General features: G+C 43.3%; 2 protein-coding genes across 5 annotated transcripts; one reads left to right on the forward strand and one right to left on the reverse strand.

Moving 5' to 3' along the window:
• Positions 1-597: 597 nt before the first annotated feature.
• On the reverse strand, positions 598-7,900 carry rabepk (Rab9 effector protein with kelch motifs). 4 transcript variants are annotated; one of them, XM_007909525.2, is made up of 8 exons: positions 7,809-7,900; positions 6,206-6,276; positions 5,698-5,849; positions 3,908-4,060; positions 3,161-3,322; positions 2,168-2,317; positions 1,915-2,064; positions 598-1,690 (listed from the first exon to the last, which is right to left on the reverse strand). In XM_007909525.2, the coding sequence occupies exons 2-8, from the start codon at positions 6,256-6,258 to the stop codon at positions 1,386-1,388; spliced, it is 1,125 nt and encodes a 374-aa protein (XP_007907716.2). In that variant the 5' UTR covers positions 6,259-6,276; positions 7,809-7,900; the 3' UTR covers positions 598-1,385. The 4 variants fall into 4 exon arrangements, with proteins under 4 accessions (XP_007907716.2, XP_042193204.1, XP_007907715.2 ...); XM_042337270.1 differs by having other exon boundaries at positions 7,776-7,900; XM_007909524.2 differs by lacking the exon at positions 7,809-7,900 and adding an exon at positions 7,211-7,283.
• On the forward strand, positions 7,450-16,321 carry ppp6c (protein phosphatase 6, catalytic subunit). Its single transcript, XM_007909523.2, has 7 exons — positions 7,450-7,724; positions 8,654-8,749; positions 10,417-10,482; positions 11,286-11,427; positions 11,581-11,660; positions 15,292-15,501; positions 15,712-16,321. Exons 1-7 carry the CDS (start codon positions 7,650-7,652, stop codon positions 15,958-15,960), a joined length of 918 nt encoding a protein of 305 aa, XP_007907714.1. The 5' UTR covers positions 7,450-7,649; the 3' UTR covers positions 15,961-16,321.
• Positions 16,322-18,986: the final 2,665 nt, after the last annotated feature.

Here is an 18,986-nt window from a genome sequence, read left to right on the forward strand (position 1 = left end):
TCATTAGTACTTGTTAAACCAGGATAGTTTTAATATGTGACAATGTTGAAAGAATGTAATGAATTGGGCAATGTAACATTTTAGCTGCAGGATGACCTGGTCTTTTGGAAAAGTTTCCCACCAGTACAGCAAATAGTGAGTATATGCCTCATGTTGCCCAAACTGCAAGATGTAAATGGCATCTACTCCCATTTGGAATTGGAACATCCCTACCACCCATCAATGTGCATGTATTTGGGGAAACTATTCTAAACTTACACACTGCTATGCAAAGTGTCTTTCCCAGATAGTAACCAGTGCAGTGTGTGCTAACCTTTACCTAATGCACAAGTTTTAAATGGCATCTGTACAATTTGAATTGTAGATGTGCAAACTCAACTTCAAGCTTGTAATGCGGTACCCAGATATTTTATAAATAAAAATGAAGAAAATGAATGGATGAATATTTATAATTTCTGAATTTCAATAAAATTGTGATTGTTTTTTTTCCTCCTACTACACTGAAAACAGAATAGCACTTATTCAAATTGGGTTGATTGCACTTAAGATAGAACTGTGAAAACAATTACACAGAAAGTTCCCAAATCAGAAATAATGAACAATGAAAAACAATGTTTTAATGAGCTGGACATCGCTGCCCTTTTGTCCACATGTAAACTTTTAAATGCAGCCATTTTCTGACCATGATGGTTTAAAATATCTTAAAGCTAGACAGACGATGGAAAACAAATGCACTGTTTTATAGGACGTCTTGGGTGAGTAGTTACAATTGGACCCCATTATAACAGGCTTCGGTATAGCAATGATTCATTTATAGTGCTGGCCTCAATTGGCTTGCTTCCCTTAATATGCTGCACTTGCTCAGAACATTGGAGTCCTGTAGCTTAGTGGTTAGAGCATTTGTCTCAAGTGAGAGAACCTAGGTGAAACGTTGGGCAAGATTCCTTATGCCACATACCTTTGTTTAGCGGGCAGTAAGTAGAAACCCAGTTAGTTGATTGGTGGATCACTTTTCCAGGGGTAATAAATACCTTTTAAAAAAAAAGTCACTCAATCCACAACTGGCTGTGTGCAATTGGCTGCTGGTTTCTCACACAAAGTGCAGTTGATTCACAGTATTCTGTGAAGTGCTTTGAGATGTCTTGAAGATATGATAAAGCGCTATATTAAATGCAAGGATTTTTTAATATATTATAGAAGACATGCCAGGATCAGCAGCCTCCCTTGCAGTTGCAGGAAACACCAGAGAGCAGTCACTGCTGACCAGCTGCTGGAAGTGACATCAGAGGTGACTTGACAACTCAAAACTAGTGGTTGTTTTTATAACCAGAGCCTGACTTTTAAACACCCAACTCACCGTGCTACATATATCAGGATCTAATGTATCACTGATCATCAAGCAGGGTAACATAGCAGTCATTGTAGATTTCCCCTCCAGTGTCCATCCCTCCAAATATCAAGCAGACATGGACAGTTGTCGGGGTATCTCTTTCACTCTTGCAGTGCTGATCAGGCCTCAAAGATTCCTCAGCCACTTCTCCCTTCGCAGTATCTTTGTCATTTTTGATTGTTTCACAAGGCCTGCTTGCTGCTTCTGTCCTGACTTTCCAGGGTAAGACACACATGGCATGATCCAGGCTCCTGGGAGGCAGGCTGGAGTCAAACTTTAATAGCATCCAGCAACGTCTTTCTGTGTGAATTGGGAAAAAAATGTTACTTCATATTAAGTACAGTATAGAAAAGTCCAAGATAGGGTTCTAAGCTGGCTAATGTACAACTATCAGTTTAATGAGGAAAATAATTTATATTTATTTGATTGAAGGCTTACTGTGAATGGTGGTGGAGTTCTGAAATGTCAGACCAATGCTGCTGGGTGTGCTTCCTCGTGATTCACAACCAATGGGAAGCACTTACCGATGTGGTACTTGTACATGCTGTTCAGTGCTCCTGTAGTGTCCATTCCGCCAAAGATGTAAATGTACTTTCCCAAGGAAACAGACGAATGAGCAGCACACCCAGCTGGGACATCTCCCTTCACTTTCAGCTTTTCCCATTTCATGGTAACTGAAGGCGCAAAATACACACTAAATAATGTCTGGTGCAACACATTTCCATTCATATTTATCAATTATGTGAGAAATAAAATAATTTCTTATTCAGGACCTACCTGTGTTGAGACTGTACATGTCATTGAGAAACTTGACCCCCGCTAATCCTCCATGGACAAATAACTTGCTACCAACAGCCACCATCACATGACCATGCCGTGGAGTTGGGCTCTTTCCTTCTGTTGATGGCTGAGACCAACTGAGTGAGGCTTTAGAAATTCAGTGCATTAATACTTTATAATTGATACATTTCGTAATCCTACATTTGATACAGCACCTTTTACGCCAGAAGGATGTCTCCAAGCGTTTCACAGGATACGCTATTGACTGTGTTTTGCAAGCAACCCCTTTAGTCTTCAGTACTCTTTACGTAAAGTACAGTGAAATCCCCCACTCGTTAACCAGTAAGAAATCAGCTGATCTCAGCGGGAACAGCAAATGGAGCGTTACAATTAATTAGCCTCAGAGTGTGGGACAGACAGGGGAAAGGTTCAACTGTGGGCAGTGCATAGAAGCGGTTGGTTTGGAGGAGGTGGATAGGATTTTTCACCAGTAAAATCAAAGTACAGATCTTATTGCCATGCTTTTGTCCCTTGTCCATGCCTTTGTCACCTTGGCTGGACTACTTTAACGCCCTTCACCGGTCTCTCCTCCTCCAGTATTCACAAAATCCAGTTCATTCAAAACTCCGCCACCTGCACCAAACTCCATACCCCGATTACTCCAGACCTTGCCAAATTCCACTGGCTCCATCTCAGAGAGGATCGACTTCAAGATCCTCACTCTAGTGTTTAAATCCCTCCATTCCTTGGCAGCCCTATCTCTAATCCCACAGCAGGTAGCTGCCTCTGCTCTACTGGGTCTGGCCTCCTCCAGGTCCCACAATTCCTCCGCTCCACCATCGGCGACCGTGAATGTGAACTGCGTTGTCCCAGAACAAGATCAGCCATAATCGTGACCTAATAAAATGGCAGAACAGGCTCAAAAAGCCAAGTAGCTTCCTCCTCCTGTACCTAACAAAATCTCTCATGAGGTAAAAGAGTTGTGCGTACTTGTATCAAATACATGCAGTTGGGTGTCTTGTACAGGCTCTGCTCCTTTGTCTCCCCCACCAAAAACATACAGGCAGTCTCCGATAGCTGCAGTGGAGCTGTGAAATGTCCGTGGAGTTGGGGGAGTCCCACTCACTGCCGGGCTTCTCCAAGCTCCCGTCTCTGATTCATTAAAAAGAAATTCAACCACCGGTTATTTTACAATAAATTACCATGGTTACTTGATTTACAAGAAATACAAAAGACAGCAGAATTTGGAGGTAAGGACAGGCCTGCAAGTAATAATAATAATCCTTGCATATAATATAGCGCCTTATCACGTCTTCGAGGCGTCTTAAAGCACTTTACAGAATATGCTGTAAAGTGAATTGACTATATTTTGTGGGTGAAACACAGCAGCCATTAATGCCCCACAAACAGTCGTGGATTGAGTGACAAAATTTTTTTTATAAAAAGGGATTATTACACCCGGAAAAGCGATCTGCCAATCCACTAACAACTGGTTCCTACTTACTGTTAGGTAAACAGGCGTGTGGAGTAAGGAAACTTGTCCAACATTTTGCCTTGCCCAGGAATCGAACCCAGGTCCACTCGCTTGTGAGGCAAATGCCCCGACCACTAAGCTACATGACCAAATCAAAGGAGCACTTGGATGTCAAAGTTTTCTTGTCCTTTCTCTGACCGAGCTTGTGAATGACAGAAGGACATCAGCGAGGTACGGAAATTGGTCGTGAAATGTAACTTTACCAAAGTTCAAAACTTGAACGCAGTTCCTGTTTCCACATTGATCTGCGCCACCAAACAGCCACAGATTGTCAGATCTGTTTGCGGGAATAAAGGTGCAATGCTCGTAACGTGGCAACAGCCCCTCCCATTCTGGGATGTTCCACTCAAGCGTGTCTATGTGAGAAGAGGAGCAAAAAAAAATCAGCAAATGTTCACTCAGGGGTTAATAAGCAGGAGGTAATCTAGAAGTAAATGACAGGAGTTTAACACAAACCAGGAACCATACTGTTCTTTGCTGAGATTCACACAACAACTCATTGGGACATGCTAAGATTAATGCTACATGTTCCAGATGTGTTCTGACCACACCATTGGCAATAGGAATTTAAATTTATACAGCACCTTTCACACAGCATGAACTTCTCAAAGCACATATCAAACATTATTGTGAGCACTGAGTAAGTAGGAAGGGAGAATCAAGCATTATAGAATTATACAGCACAGAAGTATAATTACAGTAAGCTTCCCTTTTAGAGAAAGTGAGCCCAGTCAAGCAAATGGGTTTTGGTTTGTTTTGCACATAGGGCCAGTGCAGTACTTGCTCTCTCTCTCTGCTCAGGGCACAAGATATAATCATAGAATTAGTAATTTCGGCCCATCGTATGTCTGTACCGGCTCTTTGAAAAGAGCTATCCAATTCAATTCCACTCGCCCACGCTCTCCCCATAGCCCTGCAAACTTATCCTCCCCAAATAATTATCTACTTCTCTCTTAAAAGTTGTTATGTAATCAGCTTCCACCACCCTTTCAGGCAATGCATTCCAGATCCGAACAACTCGATGTGTGAAAACATTTCTCCTTACCTCTCCTGTTTCTTTTAACAATTATTTTAAATCAGTATCCTCGAGTTACTGACCCACCCGCCAGGGGAATTAGTTTCTCCTTGTTCACCCGATCAAATCCCCTCATAATTTTGAAAACTTCTATTAAGTCTCGTCTTAACCTTCTCTGGTCCAAGGAGAATAATCCTAGCTTCTCTAGCCTCTCCTGATAACTGAAGTCCCTCATTCCTGGTACCATCTTGGTAAATCTCCTTTGCACCCTCTCCAATGCCTTGACATCCTTCCTAAAGAATAGTTCAGAAATCACTGAAAAATGACCGGCAACATTCCATGCAAACAAATAATAACAAAATTAAGGCGCTGAACAGTTGGGGATCAGACCCAAGCTTAGGCGGAGGTCAGGGTTGGAGTGAGCGAGGGCAGAGAGATAGGAATGCAGCAGAAGGCATGGTCGAAAAGGAGGATCTTGAATTGTGCCTTGAATAAAGCAAGGGAGGGAGCAAGGTGAACTGTGGGATGAAGTTCCAGGGGTCGGAGCAGAGAGGCTGAAAGCCTGGCTGCCAATGGTAGGGCGTATCAGGCGGGAGTCACGGAGCAGGGTGGAGCCTGCTGAGCGGACAGGTTGATAGGGGGTCAGCAGGTCAGAGATGTAGGAGGGAGCAACGCCGTGGAGAGCCTTGAAAGTGAGGATTTTGAATTCTATCCTCTGAGGGATGGGGAGCCAATGGAGCCTGGCGAGGTTAGGGGTGATGGTGTGGGAGAGCACATAAGCTGCAGAGTTCGGGATAATCTGCAGCTTGTGGAGGGAAGAGTTGGAGAGGCCGACAAGGAGGGAGATTCCGTAATCGAGCCTTGAGGTGATGAATGCATGTATGAGGGTTTCGTACATAAGAGATCATTTTACTTAAGAAAGATTGTACTATTATGAAATCTGCCTTAGTTAACATGATTAATTTGTGGAGTTCTTACCCAGCTCCAAGATGTGGGCATCAGAGAAGCTGCCATTAGGGTTTGCACCTCCCACTATAATGACCTTCCCTTTCCCAGAACTGTGCAGAGCGACTGTGAGAGTATGTCCAACTCGAACTCCTGGGTTCTCTCCTTTCGGTACAAGAGTGTACCTACAGAGGGCACAAATAGCAAGAAGTTTGTGAGAAGTCAGTGATGTTACGTACAAGCAAACAATCTTCAAACAATGGGATTGTATCATAGATATTCCCAGCATATGGGCAGTAATCATCCCTGAGAGCTATCAAAATCAGCTGTTCTGCTGAATTTCTCCCCAAATAAACTCTTTAAGAATCTTTTCTCCAACTCCCCAAAAAGCATGAAGCTTCCTTCCCCTTTAAAATGAGCTGTGCTAGTGATGGAGATGTGGGATGCTTTGTTTCAGTTTCTCAAACAAATGGTCCATCCTCTTAAACAATATTCATTGTGGAGTTGATGGAGGACAACCACATTGTTTCAGACCACCTACCATATTGCTTTCTGGGGACATTCCTCCGGTTCTAAGACTGCTATCAACTCCATCACCTCTTCCCAATAAATCTGGAATAAAGTCAGCAAGTTTTGAATCATCTAAACTTACAGAAAACACATTCTGTATAAATAGCAGGTCCTTCACAATAATGTAATAATAATCCTACATTTGATACAGCACGTTATCACGTTGAAACACAGTCAAATATATTTTTAAAGCCACAAGTTACTCCATGGCACAGCATCTTGGAAGCACCCCAACCTATATGCTAAGATCAACCAAGAATATTGAAAAGTCTGAAAGTGTTTCACAGATAATTGTACTTAAGCAGACTCTTTCATGTAAAATAAAACATCTTGAGAGCGTTTTAACAATCTGACCCCGGGGGCGAGATCCTGAGACAGGCCACACCTTGTTGTAAGAGGAAGTGATGGGAGACTGATGAAAGTAGATGTCGGGACGATGAGGAGAAACAGAAACCAGGAGGGAAAACGCCACGATTTATTTGACAACAGCAGCAGCAGCGGGAAGGCAGGGTTTGAAGGAGAGGACGACTCCTCTTACGGTATTTGTTTTTGGCGTCTGACACAGGTGGAAACCCATCACCGTCGCTTAAGAGCATCCAAACCCAAACTGAGATCTCTGTGCATTCCCACCAGCACAAGGGAATCCCAGAGACAGATTGTTGGACCGGAATGCGCTCGCGCTCTCCCCCTCTCTCGCTCTCCCTCCCTGGAGGGGCGCGTCCTGGCGTTTGATGCAGCGCCTCGTCACATCACGTTGTTGAGACGTCACAGAGCGCTTCACGGAATAGACCGCAAAGTGTAGTGACTGTGCGTTTCGTGGGCGAAACCCGGCACAGCCAATCGCGCACAGTGGCGATCCCACAAACAGAGGTGGATTGAGTGACCAGATTATTATACAGTTTGTGGGGGGGAAGGGGGGGATTATTATAACCAACTTCCTGCTTACTACCCGGTAAACAAGAGAGGAATTGCTTACCTAACTGCAGGGAGTATTAGGCTCAGGCTGCAGGAAGAAGCACAGGCCGCTCACAGCCCCCCCCCCCCCTCCCCCACCTGTTGCTATAGCAACCGCCCCCTCCCGTTGCTATGGGAACCGCAATGCCCCCCCCACCCACACACACGGGTGTCGCCTCACGCTGTGGCTCAGCCGCCAATCAGGAGCCACAGGGCGGGCGGGAGGACGCGGAGCGGCTCGAGCCTTTGGCGAGGCACCGGGAGGAGAGGCGGCGGGCGGGAGACCGGGGGAGGCGGCTTCTTTCTTTCTTCCCCTCCCTCTCGAGAGTGTGAAGGTCAGGCCTCACGCGCGCGCCATTCCCCGGGACTCTTCGCTCCGCTCCAGAGACGAGCGGAAACTCGTCACCGGGGCCTCAGCTCAGGCTCGGTCTCGGGGGCGAAAAAAAAACCCCAGTCCCAAAATGGCGCCCCTGGACCTGGAGAAGTACGTGGAGATCGCCCGACAGTGCAAGTACCTCCCGGAGAACGACCTGAAGGTGAGAACGACCTGAAGGCCCCACTCGCGCGCTCTCTCTCTCTCTCCTCACCCCGCTCCGCAGCCCCGGGAAAATGGCTCCAACCTGAGGTGTTTCTCTCTCTCACTCCGCGCCTCCCCTTAGTTCCGGGCCTTCAGCGTCTGCAGCGGCTTCAGTATCTTCCAGCCAAGCCTCCGTACAGCAGCGGTGACCGGCGGGTCAGGGCCGGGCCGGGGTGGGGTCAGGGGGCCTCTCTAGCCGACTCCAAACCCAAGGCGATGCTGTTGGGTCGGTCTGTCGAGCGGACCTGTCACTGTGAGCAGCCTCTCCCGCTTCCTGCTCCGTTTGTACCACTTGTCAAACCCTCTCTTCATCTCATCTCACCCCATCTCCACCCCCTCCCTCCCCGGGTCCTTCCTGCACTTGTACTCCCAACTGTAATAACAATAATTAATAATAATCCCTGCATTTGATATCGCGTCATTGTCACGTCTTCAAGACGCCCCAAAGCGCTTCACAGAATATACAAGACTATGTTTTGTAGGCGAAATCTTGCTCTGTAACTGTAATTTAAGCGCCCAGACACTACCCTGCATGAAGGGCTCTGTATAGGTGCAAATTGTTGTTGTAACCTCGATCTTCTTTTAACCAGTGTTTTTTTAATGAGCAGCAATCTCTGATTCACTCTTATTGTCGGTAAATGTTTTATAACATCTGGCTTTCAAACTCTTAATGTGCAGTTGAGGAACCTCTCTCCCCCACCCCTTATCTTCCCCAAAAAGAATCACAATTTTGTTGGTCTCCAAAATATCTATCAGGAGCTTTTTTTTCTCTGCAAACTGCTTTGAGTCCTGTGTTTTGCTTTTAATGTGGTTGTAGTTTGCACACCCAAGGAAGCTTTCAAAACACTGCACTGAGATGCTGATTTTAAGTTTCTGTTCATTTTCTAGCGATTATGTGACTACGTGTGTGACTTGCTGTTGGAAGAGTCCAATGTGCAGCCAGTTTCTACGCCAGTTACAGTTTGTGGGGACATACATGGACAGGTAACAAGTACTTTATTTCTCCCCGTCCCTCCCTCTTCTGGAGGTGTGACCTAATTTTGGAGTTTAGGTCAGAGTGTTTGTGTTTGGGTCCTTACTCGAATTGTTGCAATTGGCCTCAGTGTCCTTGGTATTTGAGGGGTCCAGGCATCCATTCTATTATTCTCATTGCTATCCACTGACACTTACATGCATGTGTTGTGCAGTTGAGATTGATTTGATACTATAATAATAATAATACTGTACTGTATTGATACTACTGTATAGTTGAATACTGTATAGCCCACTGATGGATGACATAGGTTCACACACCAGTGATTTGCACTTGATGCATTGGACAGTTGCAGGACCGATGCTCCAGCTCGAGTCTGAACTTAAAGTGATATTTTGGAGATTGAATGTAAACTTTGCTTCTGATACATATACTTCAGTGTTTTTAACCAATCCCTACACAACCATTGCAAGTCTTAGAGTGATCCATAAATAATTTGAATTGTTATTGCCATTTCTTGTTGCATAGTCTACTTCCAGCTATCAATTGCTCTGTATGGAATTTTTCCATGAGCAGTAAATTCTGAGCTGAGATTCCTATGGTGCCTGCTAGCCTTTTTAATAGGGGTGAGGGAAAAGCAGCATATGTAGGCACGAAGGGCAAACGCACTTAAGATAAATCTTCCCAATGAGTCAGAGGATAATTAATTATATTGCAGAGATGAGGGAGGTTCTTGGTTTGAACTTCGTTCTGGGCTATTTCTGAGCCAGATTAGTAGTATTTGCTCTGAAAACTGCAGTCTGTGAAATCTAGTGACCATTCTTACCTATATGAATGCCTGAGGGCCTGCGAATGTGAGAGACCGAACACCACTAATTTAGTGGCAAGTAACTGTAAATATTCCCAAGCAGAATTTAAGTGGTTTCATCAAGGGTTAAATAAGGCTGACACATTTATTTTGTCCTTAGTTTGTGATGTCCAAAGGTTTGCCCCGTCGTCCCCTAAATTTGTCTCATCACCAAGATATTACTACTTCACTGAAGAAATAATGGTGAAATATACTTACAAATGCCTGACATTTACTTTTTCAGTTACATTAGTTATTTATGGATTAAAGTAGTTTTTTCAGCTTGTATTTTGAAATGAGCTTTTTGCTTTACCAAAGTACTATCCTACACTTGAATATAGTGTGAAAAGTAATAATCAAATTGTCTTTGTCATGTATCAAGTTTAACGGAAATGAATATAAATACTGTACTGCAAGCTTTGAGATTTTATATCTTGTACTCCTCAAATGGTTAGTTTCACATCTATTCTCATGTTCCAAAATAACTTGAAATAAGTGACCAAGATTGATAACTGTTTTTAATAACTGTTTATGAACTGCATAATGCACATTCCCCCAATTTGTCGTATAGAAAGTTTATAGTGCTTTTGTTGCTCAAAAACACTATTATTTCAAACATCTGCAGTTGTAGTATTATACAAACTGCAAAATGCTGTATTGGTCTTAAAATAAAATCACTGTTTGCAATGGTAATTATTTCTTTTGTACTTTGCGATGTTTTGATTGATTATCAGCTGTAAAGATGCAAGTTTTAAAATAGATTAGCTTTGTTTTATAAAAGGGTTTGTATTCAATTCATAGCATAACCTACACCTTTTGATGTCTTTGCAGTTTTATGACTTGGGTGAGCTGTTCAGAACTGGGGGTCAAGTTCCTGACACAAACTACATATTTATGGTAAGTTTTTTTTGTAAGATATCTTTGTAACATATTCGACTGTATCTGTGGGTGTATTTTTTAAAAAAAATACTATTTCCCTGAATGTGATTGAAACCCGTGCTATAAATAGTGTTTTCCTTCCAGCCTGGTTAGTAAACTTCACTCCATCTTTACTACAAAAGTTCGGACCTATTTGCACATTGATTTGTGATCTCAGTGTTAGTCAATCCTACCTCCTGTATAGGTCAGTTCCCGTGGGTAACTTGTGGCAGTATGAGACTGTCTGATATTACACTCTGAAACTGAGGTTTAAAGAGAAGCTGCTTGACGATATTCTTGTCTGATCATTGATTTTGTAGTTCTGCAGGAGTTAACTGCTTTCAGTCCCATGTATTTCTGGCAGGCAAGCAACACTGTAAGGTGCTGAGCTTTGTAGATGTGGTTGTATTTGCCTCGCAAGTGAGAGACCTGGGTTCTATTCCCGGCAGGGTGAAATGTTGGGCAAATTCCCTTACTCCACATGCCTCTGTTTACCATAGCAGTAAGAAGGAACCCAGTTGTTAGTTGATTGATAACAGTCTCTTAAAAAAAAAATTTGTGCACTCAATCCACGACTGTTTGTGGGACACTGCTGAGCGCAATTGGCTGCCGCGTTTCGCCCACAATTATACAGTCAATTCACTTTACAGTATATTGTATGATGGGCTTTGAGGCGTCTAGAAGACGTGAAAAGCACTATATCAAATGCAAGGATTACTATTATTCAGCTTACTGTTATTTTTCAAAAAAAATTCAACTCTGTGTTCTTGTAACCATAACAGGGTGATTTTGTTGACCGAGGATATTACAGCCTTGAAACTTTCACCTACCTTCTCGCGTTAAAGGCAAAATGGCCTGACCGTATCACACTCCTTCGAGGAAATCATGAAAGCAGACAGATCACACAGGTCTACGGGTTCTACGGTAAGCTGTAAGGTGAAAAACACACGACCTGTGAAGGGGGATTTTGATAAGGAATTGGCATTGATCAACCAATAACGGTTTAAACACATTTTGTTCAGTTATTGTATTTTGACCCTAATGTGTTCAAGTAAACTTGTATTTTGTTTTAAACAGATGAATGTCAAACAAAATATGGAAATGCTAATGCTTGGCGATACTGTACCAAAGTCTTTGACATGCTAACAGTAGCAGCTGTAAGTACATAATAATAATACACGCTCGTATGACGCCATTGTAGATATTTGTGATGTTCAACAGCGAACGAGAGGGGAGGGGGTCTTTCACATACCCATGAGTTGTGCAGGAGCTACCATTGCTTGTGGAATACCCCCATCCTCCCTGTCCTCCACCCCCACTGATCCCAACCCCCAGCTCGGGTCCAAATCCCTGACTGTCCAGTGCCTTTGGGATGTCCTCCTGAAAGGCAATGTGTAAATGTAATTTGTTGTTGCCACGTCACTCAGTCTAGGTCGAAAGGCAATAATGGGAACCTCAGCGTGTTTCACTGAGTCTAGAGGTTGGATAGGAGTCAGACAGGATATGTTGAGAGACTTAGACCTTGATGTAGTCCATGCTTTGTTCGGGAATGGTTGATTTAGACGGTGAGTTTAACAGATGATTCATTTATCTTTTTTTTAGTTTGTTGGGCTGACTATATGTGGATTGCGCGTGTTGCTAAAACTAAAACCTTTTTTTTGGAATGAGCTTTAGTGATCTAGAAGCCTTCTAGATCACTGAAGTGGGAAGCCTTCAAGGGGGAGATAGTTCGGGGACAGAACAAATGCATTTGCATGAAGGTGAATGGGACGTCCTCCCGACGCGAAAGGCACTCAATAAATGTAATGTTGTTGTTGTTGGTAGGGCATCAAAAGCTCCCTGGATGAGTAAGGAAATTGGGATTAAAATGAAACAAAAAAAAGAGGCTAATGATAGGTCAAAAATACAGAAGATAATCAAACAGAATATAAAAAGTGCAAAGGAGAACTAAAAAAGGAATTAAGAGGGGCAAAGAGATTGTATGAGAAAAGATTAATGGGTAACATAAAAGGAAACCCTAAGGTATTTTATAAGCATATAAAGGGTAAAACAAAGGAAAGGTGGGGCCGATTAGGGACCAAAAAGGAAATCTTGTGGAGGCTGAAGTACTGAATGAATACTTTGCTTCTGTTTTCACTAAAGAAGAGGATGCAGCCAATACCACAGTAACGGAGGAGAGGGTAGAGAAATTGGATAGGATAAAAATAAACAGAGAGAAGGTACTAAACAAGTTGACAGTGCTCAAGGTAGATAAGTGACCCGGTCCCGACGGGATGCATCCTAAAATAATGAGGTAAGTTAGGGTGGAAATAGCAGTGGCTCTGGCCACAGTCTTTCAGTCCTCCTTCAACACTGGGGTGGTGCCAGAGGACTGGAAGGTTGCAAATGTTACTCCCCTGAACAAGAAGGAAGAGAAGAATAAATCCGGGAACTACAGGCCAGTCATCTTAAAGTCAGTTGTGGGGTAACTTCTAGAGACGATAATCCGGGACAAAATAAATTTTTACTTGGAAAATATGGGTTAATATTTGTTAAAGGCAAATCATGTCTGACAAACCAGATTTTTTTGAAGAAGTGATGGAAGGGGTGGTTGAAGTTAGTGCAGTTGATGTAGTATATATAGATTTTCAAAAGGCGTTTGATAAAGTGCCACATATTAGACTTGTTAGCAAAATTGAAGCCCATGGTATTAAAGGGACAGTTGCAGCATGGATACAAAAATGTCTGGGAGGCAGCAAGCAGTAATGGTGAACTGTTGTTTTTCTGATTGGCGGGAAGTGTGCAGCGGTTTCCTCCAGGGGTCGGCATTAGGACCACTGCTTTTTGTTAAATATATATAAATGATCTGGGTATAGGGAGCACAATTTCCAAGTTTGCAGATGATACAAAGCTGGGAAAAGTAGTAAACTGTGAGGAGGATAGTAGCAGACGGCAAGAGGACATAGACAGACTGCTGACGATGCAAACTCATTGCTTGTCGGCCTCCCCAACTCCTCCCTCCACAGGCTGCAGATCATCCAGAACTCTGCAGCCCGTGTCCTCTTTACAAATGTAATTTTGTTGTTGTTGAAATGGGCAGACACGTGGCAGATGAAATTTAATGCAGAGAAATGCAAAGTGATGCATTTTGGGAGGAAGAATGAGCAGAGGCAATATAAGATAGATGGTACAATCTTAAAAGAGGTGCAGAGAGACCTGGGGGTTCACATAAGCAAATCTTTGAAGGTGGCAGGAAAGGTAGATAAAGCTGTTAAAAAAGCATACAGGTTGCTTTATGAACAGGGGCATTCAATACAAAAGTAAGGAGGTTATGATGAACCTTTATAAAATACTGATTAGACCTCAGTTCTGGGCACCACCCTTTAGGAAGGATATCAAGGCCTTGGAGATGGTGCAAAGCAGAATTACCAGGATGGTACCAGGAATGAGGGACTTGAGTTATGTGGAGAGACAACAACAACAACAACAACAAGATTCCATTTATAGAGCGCCTTTCACGTCAGGAGGACGTCCCAAGGCGCTGCACAGTTGGGTCATGACCCGAGCAGGGGGGAAATGGTCAGGGTGAGGGGAGGGAAGGGAGGGAGCGAGGAGGGGGGAAATGGTCAGGGTGAGGGAAGGGAGGGAGCAAGGAGGGGGAAATGGTCAGGGTGAGGGAAGGGAGGGAGCAAGGAGGGGGAAATGGTCAGGGTGAGGGGAGGGAAGGGAGGGAGCGAGGAGGGGGAAGAGAGTCGAGAGGGGAGCTGAAGGCACGGTCAAAGAGAAAGGTTTTTAGACCGGCCTTGAAGGAGGAAAGGGAGGAAGCAAGGCGAAGGCACTGGGGGATGGAGTTCCAGAGCCTGGGGCTGAGAGGCTGAAGGCCCGACCACCGATGGTAGGGCGGTTGGGGCGGGGGACGTGGAGCAGACCAGAGCCAGAGGAACGGAGGGTACGGGCAGGTAGGTAGGGGGATAGTAGGTTGGAGAGGTAGGAGGGAGCAAGGCCGTGAATGGCCTTGTAGGTGAGGATGAGGATCTTGAAATCAATCCTCTGGGGGATGGGGAGCCAGTGGAGGCGAGCGAGGGTGGGAGTGATGTGGTCGCGAAGCCTGGTGCGGGACAGTACACGAGCTGCAGAGTTCTGAATGACCTGCAGTGTGGAGGGAGGTGGCGGGAAGGCCGGCGAGGAGAGAGTTCCCATAGTCCAGCCTTGAGGTGACAAAGGCGTGGACCAGGGTTTCAGCGGCGTGAGGGGTGAGGTAGTGCCGTAATCTGGCGATATTCCGGAGGTGATGGAAGGCGGTGCCAGTTGTAGTGCGGATGTGAGGGAGAAAGGACAGCTCAGGGTCGAACAAAACGCCGAGGTTCCTGACTGGCTTTGAGAGGTGGAGAGTGCAGCCTTGGATGCTGATGAAGCTAGGGTTGTTCTCCTTGAGCAGAGAAGATTAAAGGGAGATTTAATGGGGTTGTTCAAAATTATGAGGGGAATTTAATAGAGTGAACAGGGAGAAACTGTCACCACTGGCGGGTGGGTCAGTAACCAGAGGGCACTGATTTAAGATATTTGTCAAAAGAACCAGAGTGGAGATGAGAAATTTCTTCACGCAGCGAGTTGTTTGGATCTGGAATGTATTGCCTGACAGGGTGGTGGAAGCAGATTCGATAACAACTTTCAAGAGAGAAGTGGATAGATATTTGTGGAGGACAAATTCGCAAGGCTGTGGGGAGAGAGTGGAGGAGTGGGATTAATTTGGATAGCTCTTTCAAGAGCTGTTCTAATTGAAGCTCTTCCTATTTGTTGTCTCACTAGTTGATAGACGAGCAGATCCTGTGTGTGCACGGGGGGCTTTCTCCTGACATCAAGACTCTCGATCAAATCCGAACCATCGAGCGTAACCAGGAGATCCCACACAAAGGAGCGTTCTGTGACCTGGTTTGGTCCGATCCTGAGGACGTAGACACCTGGGCCATCAGTCCTCGTGGAGCAGGCTGGCTCTTTGGGGCCAAAGTTACCAATGAGGTAAATTGTTGCACTATGTGTCTCAGTACATTAAGTCTGGTGGGGTTGGGGGTCTGTATAACATTAGACTGCTGTACATTTCATATGAGTAGAGAGTGAACGCAAAAGGGTAGCTATCAGTACACACTGTTCACTGAACCAAAATTGCAACTGAACATCAGTTCACCCTGAGATTGATTGCCTTGTAAATGTTTCTCTTTTCTTCTCTAGTTTGTTCACATCAACAACTTGAAACTGATCTGTCGAGCACATCAACTAGTACATGAAGGATATAAATTCATGTTCGATGAGAAGTTGGTGACTGTCTGGTCTGCTCCAAACTACTGTTACCGCTGTGGAAATATCGCCTCAATCATGGTCTTCAACAATGTAAATTCAAGGGAGCCAAAGTTGTTTCGTGCAGTTCCAGATTCAGAGCGTGTAATTCCACCTAGAACGACAACACCCTACTTCCTTTAAAATATTCCCCCATCCCATCCCAACCCCTCATCCCGAATAAACTTTTCTTAAAATACAGTGCACACAATGGCCTGTAACTAGGCAATGTTCAAGATGTAGAATTTCAACTATTCTATCAAATATTTTAAATGGCTAAATTGAATAAAGTGGTCTAAAGGGGCTGCCTTTTTTTTCCTTTGTTTTCCATGCTAGCAAGATATTGCGAAGCTGATTTATGTGCTCTGATAACTAAAAGTTTGTACATTAAAATAATTGTATTGATCATTTTTCAAATTTCATTGTATTTTAATATAGTAATATGGTGAATACAATCCGCATAGGTTAAGATATTGGAAATAAACTGCTTTATTATTAACTTGAATGTTTACTGCCCTTTCTAATATTACTCTGCTAATTTGATACCAAATGTCAGTGATGGTGCATTCTTTTACAGTGAAAATTCAGGCAATTAAATACAGTATGCTATACACTGAAACGTGCCATGAACCCCTCTATCTACCAGGCTATTAATTGTTTATTGGGCATAATTTGTCCATCAATCGTTTGGCCTGGTATGACCAGATTGAGGTAGGTTTTTGTGTGCGCGTATGTTTGTTATAAAGTTCCTTCTTTTTAATAACATGGAAATTTCACTTTGAACAAGCTTCTTCTCTCATTCATTGATCCTCTGCATCCTTGCTTTTACACATTATCCTTAAACACTAATGTAGCAAACTTTACAAAAACTTTCAGCTGTGGAAAGTGATAATGCAAGGAAATGGATAGGCATTCCTCCAATCATTCACCTTGATTACTGAAATCCAACTTTAGACTTCTTGTGACAAAAGGAGAGCACAGTGAGGATAGGTTATTGCTTGAAGCAAGAATCAAGTTGCACAGTCATCCCAACAGCTATGTGAGAATAAAGCTGTGATGGCTCTGGATAAGTTGTTCTACGGTTACTGTCATTATCTGGTGATCATGGGGAGCTGAAACTGAATTTGGGTAGAGATTATCCTGCGACATGGCACTATAATTTGAGACAGGCAAAGGTGTATGTGATGAAAGCACAATCCCTATTAAACTCCATGGAGGGTGATTGCATTGGAACATTTCAAGAGGGAATGAAATGGATATTTGCAGAACACATTGGTTGACTAGCCATGTTGCAGGAGTGGTGTGTGATTATGTTTTTTTTTTCCGTTTTTGATAATCGCTTCTGTTAGTCATTTTTTTCCTTCCGACAAATTATTTGCCTTGAAAGGTTAAGTGTCTAAAGTGAGTATAGTATGTACTTTTGGGATAAATGGGTTGTGGGAGGAGCTAGTTTTGAGAGTGCTCTTCCTACTTCAATGTAAATGCTTTGAGATCTAGCTAACTCTTAAGATGTTGTTCGCCTCCAATGAACAAGGTGGTGAGCCCTAGATACTATATTAAAACCAGGTTTGCTTGCTTGAGAGAAATCATATTTTTATATCTTATGTCTAGGGAAATACTTTGAACAGAGCACATTCCCCCCAGACTGTATTTCCCCTTCAGCATGTGTTTTTTGAAAGGTTCTAATTGTGTCTCTCTGGTCCTCCAAATTTAATTCTTGCGCAAAAAACCTTTTTGGTCCACCGGATCTTGTTGATCTTCATTCTTCTTTTAAAAACTTGAGATCGACCCTTTCAATTGTTTTATTGTCATGCTGTGGCCCAGAAGGATGGACCTTGACAGAGCCAGTTGTATTCTGCTGATCAGCTTTGTAGATGATTACAACTACAAGAAGCCCCAACTGACATTATTGGGCAAGTTACGATGCTTACATCTGCCGGTGTCGAATGCAAAGTGCACAGCTATTTTGAATTGTTTTTCAAATGTCAGTGACGTACAGGAAAATAGATCTGGTCAGGAGTTTATTTTAGGCATGTGGGAGACCAATATCTTGTAGCTCATGTACAGCTACAAAAATCCGCAGATATTCAAAGGTAATCATGCCAAAGTTTTTGGTGAGACTATTGATGTTGCATAAATAAAAACAAGTTGCTGGGAACACTCAGCAGGTCAGGCAGCATCTATAGAGAGAGGAAAAGGGAGTTAATGTTTTAGGTCATCCTTTCATCAGAACTCTTTATTCTGAATGTTCCCAGGGACTTCTGGTTTTATTTCAGATTTCCAGCATCTGCAGTATTTTGCCTTTTGTCTATTGATGTTGCACTTTGTCACAGTCATGGAGCACTGATGGACAGGTTGGAGCGAAAACAGCAAAATGGTTCCAAGGTATAACTGCTTAATTGTGCATTGTTCTGCAGAATCACAAATTCAGAGATTTATATAATTGTGCCCCTTTGTATTACCTGTACAGTGATCTTCATACTTGTAATAAGCATTGTGATCAGTTTCCTATAGATTATCCTCTCCATAGACTCCAGTATGCTCTTTGCTTTCCACCTGCTGCCACATGCAAAGATAATGCTTTGAATGGTCATTTGATTTGTCCTGACAGTTTCTTATTAATGCTTTTTTTAGTACTTATGTATATTACTGTACACATTTTTCAAATTAAATAGCAAGCCTTTTAGTGTTTAACAGCTTGAATGTTTTCTGTGAGATTCTCCTGCTGTCTGCTTGCAAATTTGAACTTGATTATGACAAGACAATTGATAAATATTTTGAACAGCAAGGTCTCAGAACTCCAGTGGTCGCAGCGAAAACTGCTATTGATCATTACTCATTTCCTTGTTTGTCATTGTGACAAAATGTGTTGTTATAATGTTTGCAAGCTCATTCTATAAAAAAAAGTCGCACCAAACAACCATGAAAATGAAAGACCAATTTTATTTGGGGTATGGTTGGCCAGGAGGGGAGGGGAGGGGGGAGGAGAGAGAGAAACTCCCTTCTCTTTTCGAATAGTATTATGAGATCTTTAATGTCCACCCGAACAACAACAACAAGATTCCATTTACAGAGCGCCTTTCATGTCTGGAGGATGTCCCAAGGCGCGGGACAGTTGGGTCAGGACCCGAGCATTGGGGGGAAACCGAACACTCAGATGGGATCTTGGT

Source organism: Callorhinchus milii, unplaced genomic scaffold, assembly GCF_018977255.1.
Source record: "Callorhinchus milii isolate IMCB2004 unplaced genomic scaffold, IMCB_Cmil_1.0 Scaffold8, whole genome shotgun sequence".
In the NCBI taxonomy this organism is placed as follows: Eukaryota; Metazoa; Chordata; class Chondrichthyes; order Chimaeriformes; family Callorhinchidae; genus Callorhinchus; species Callorhinchus milii.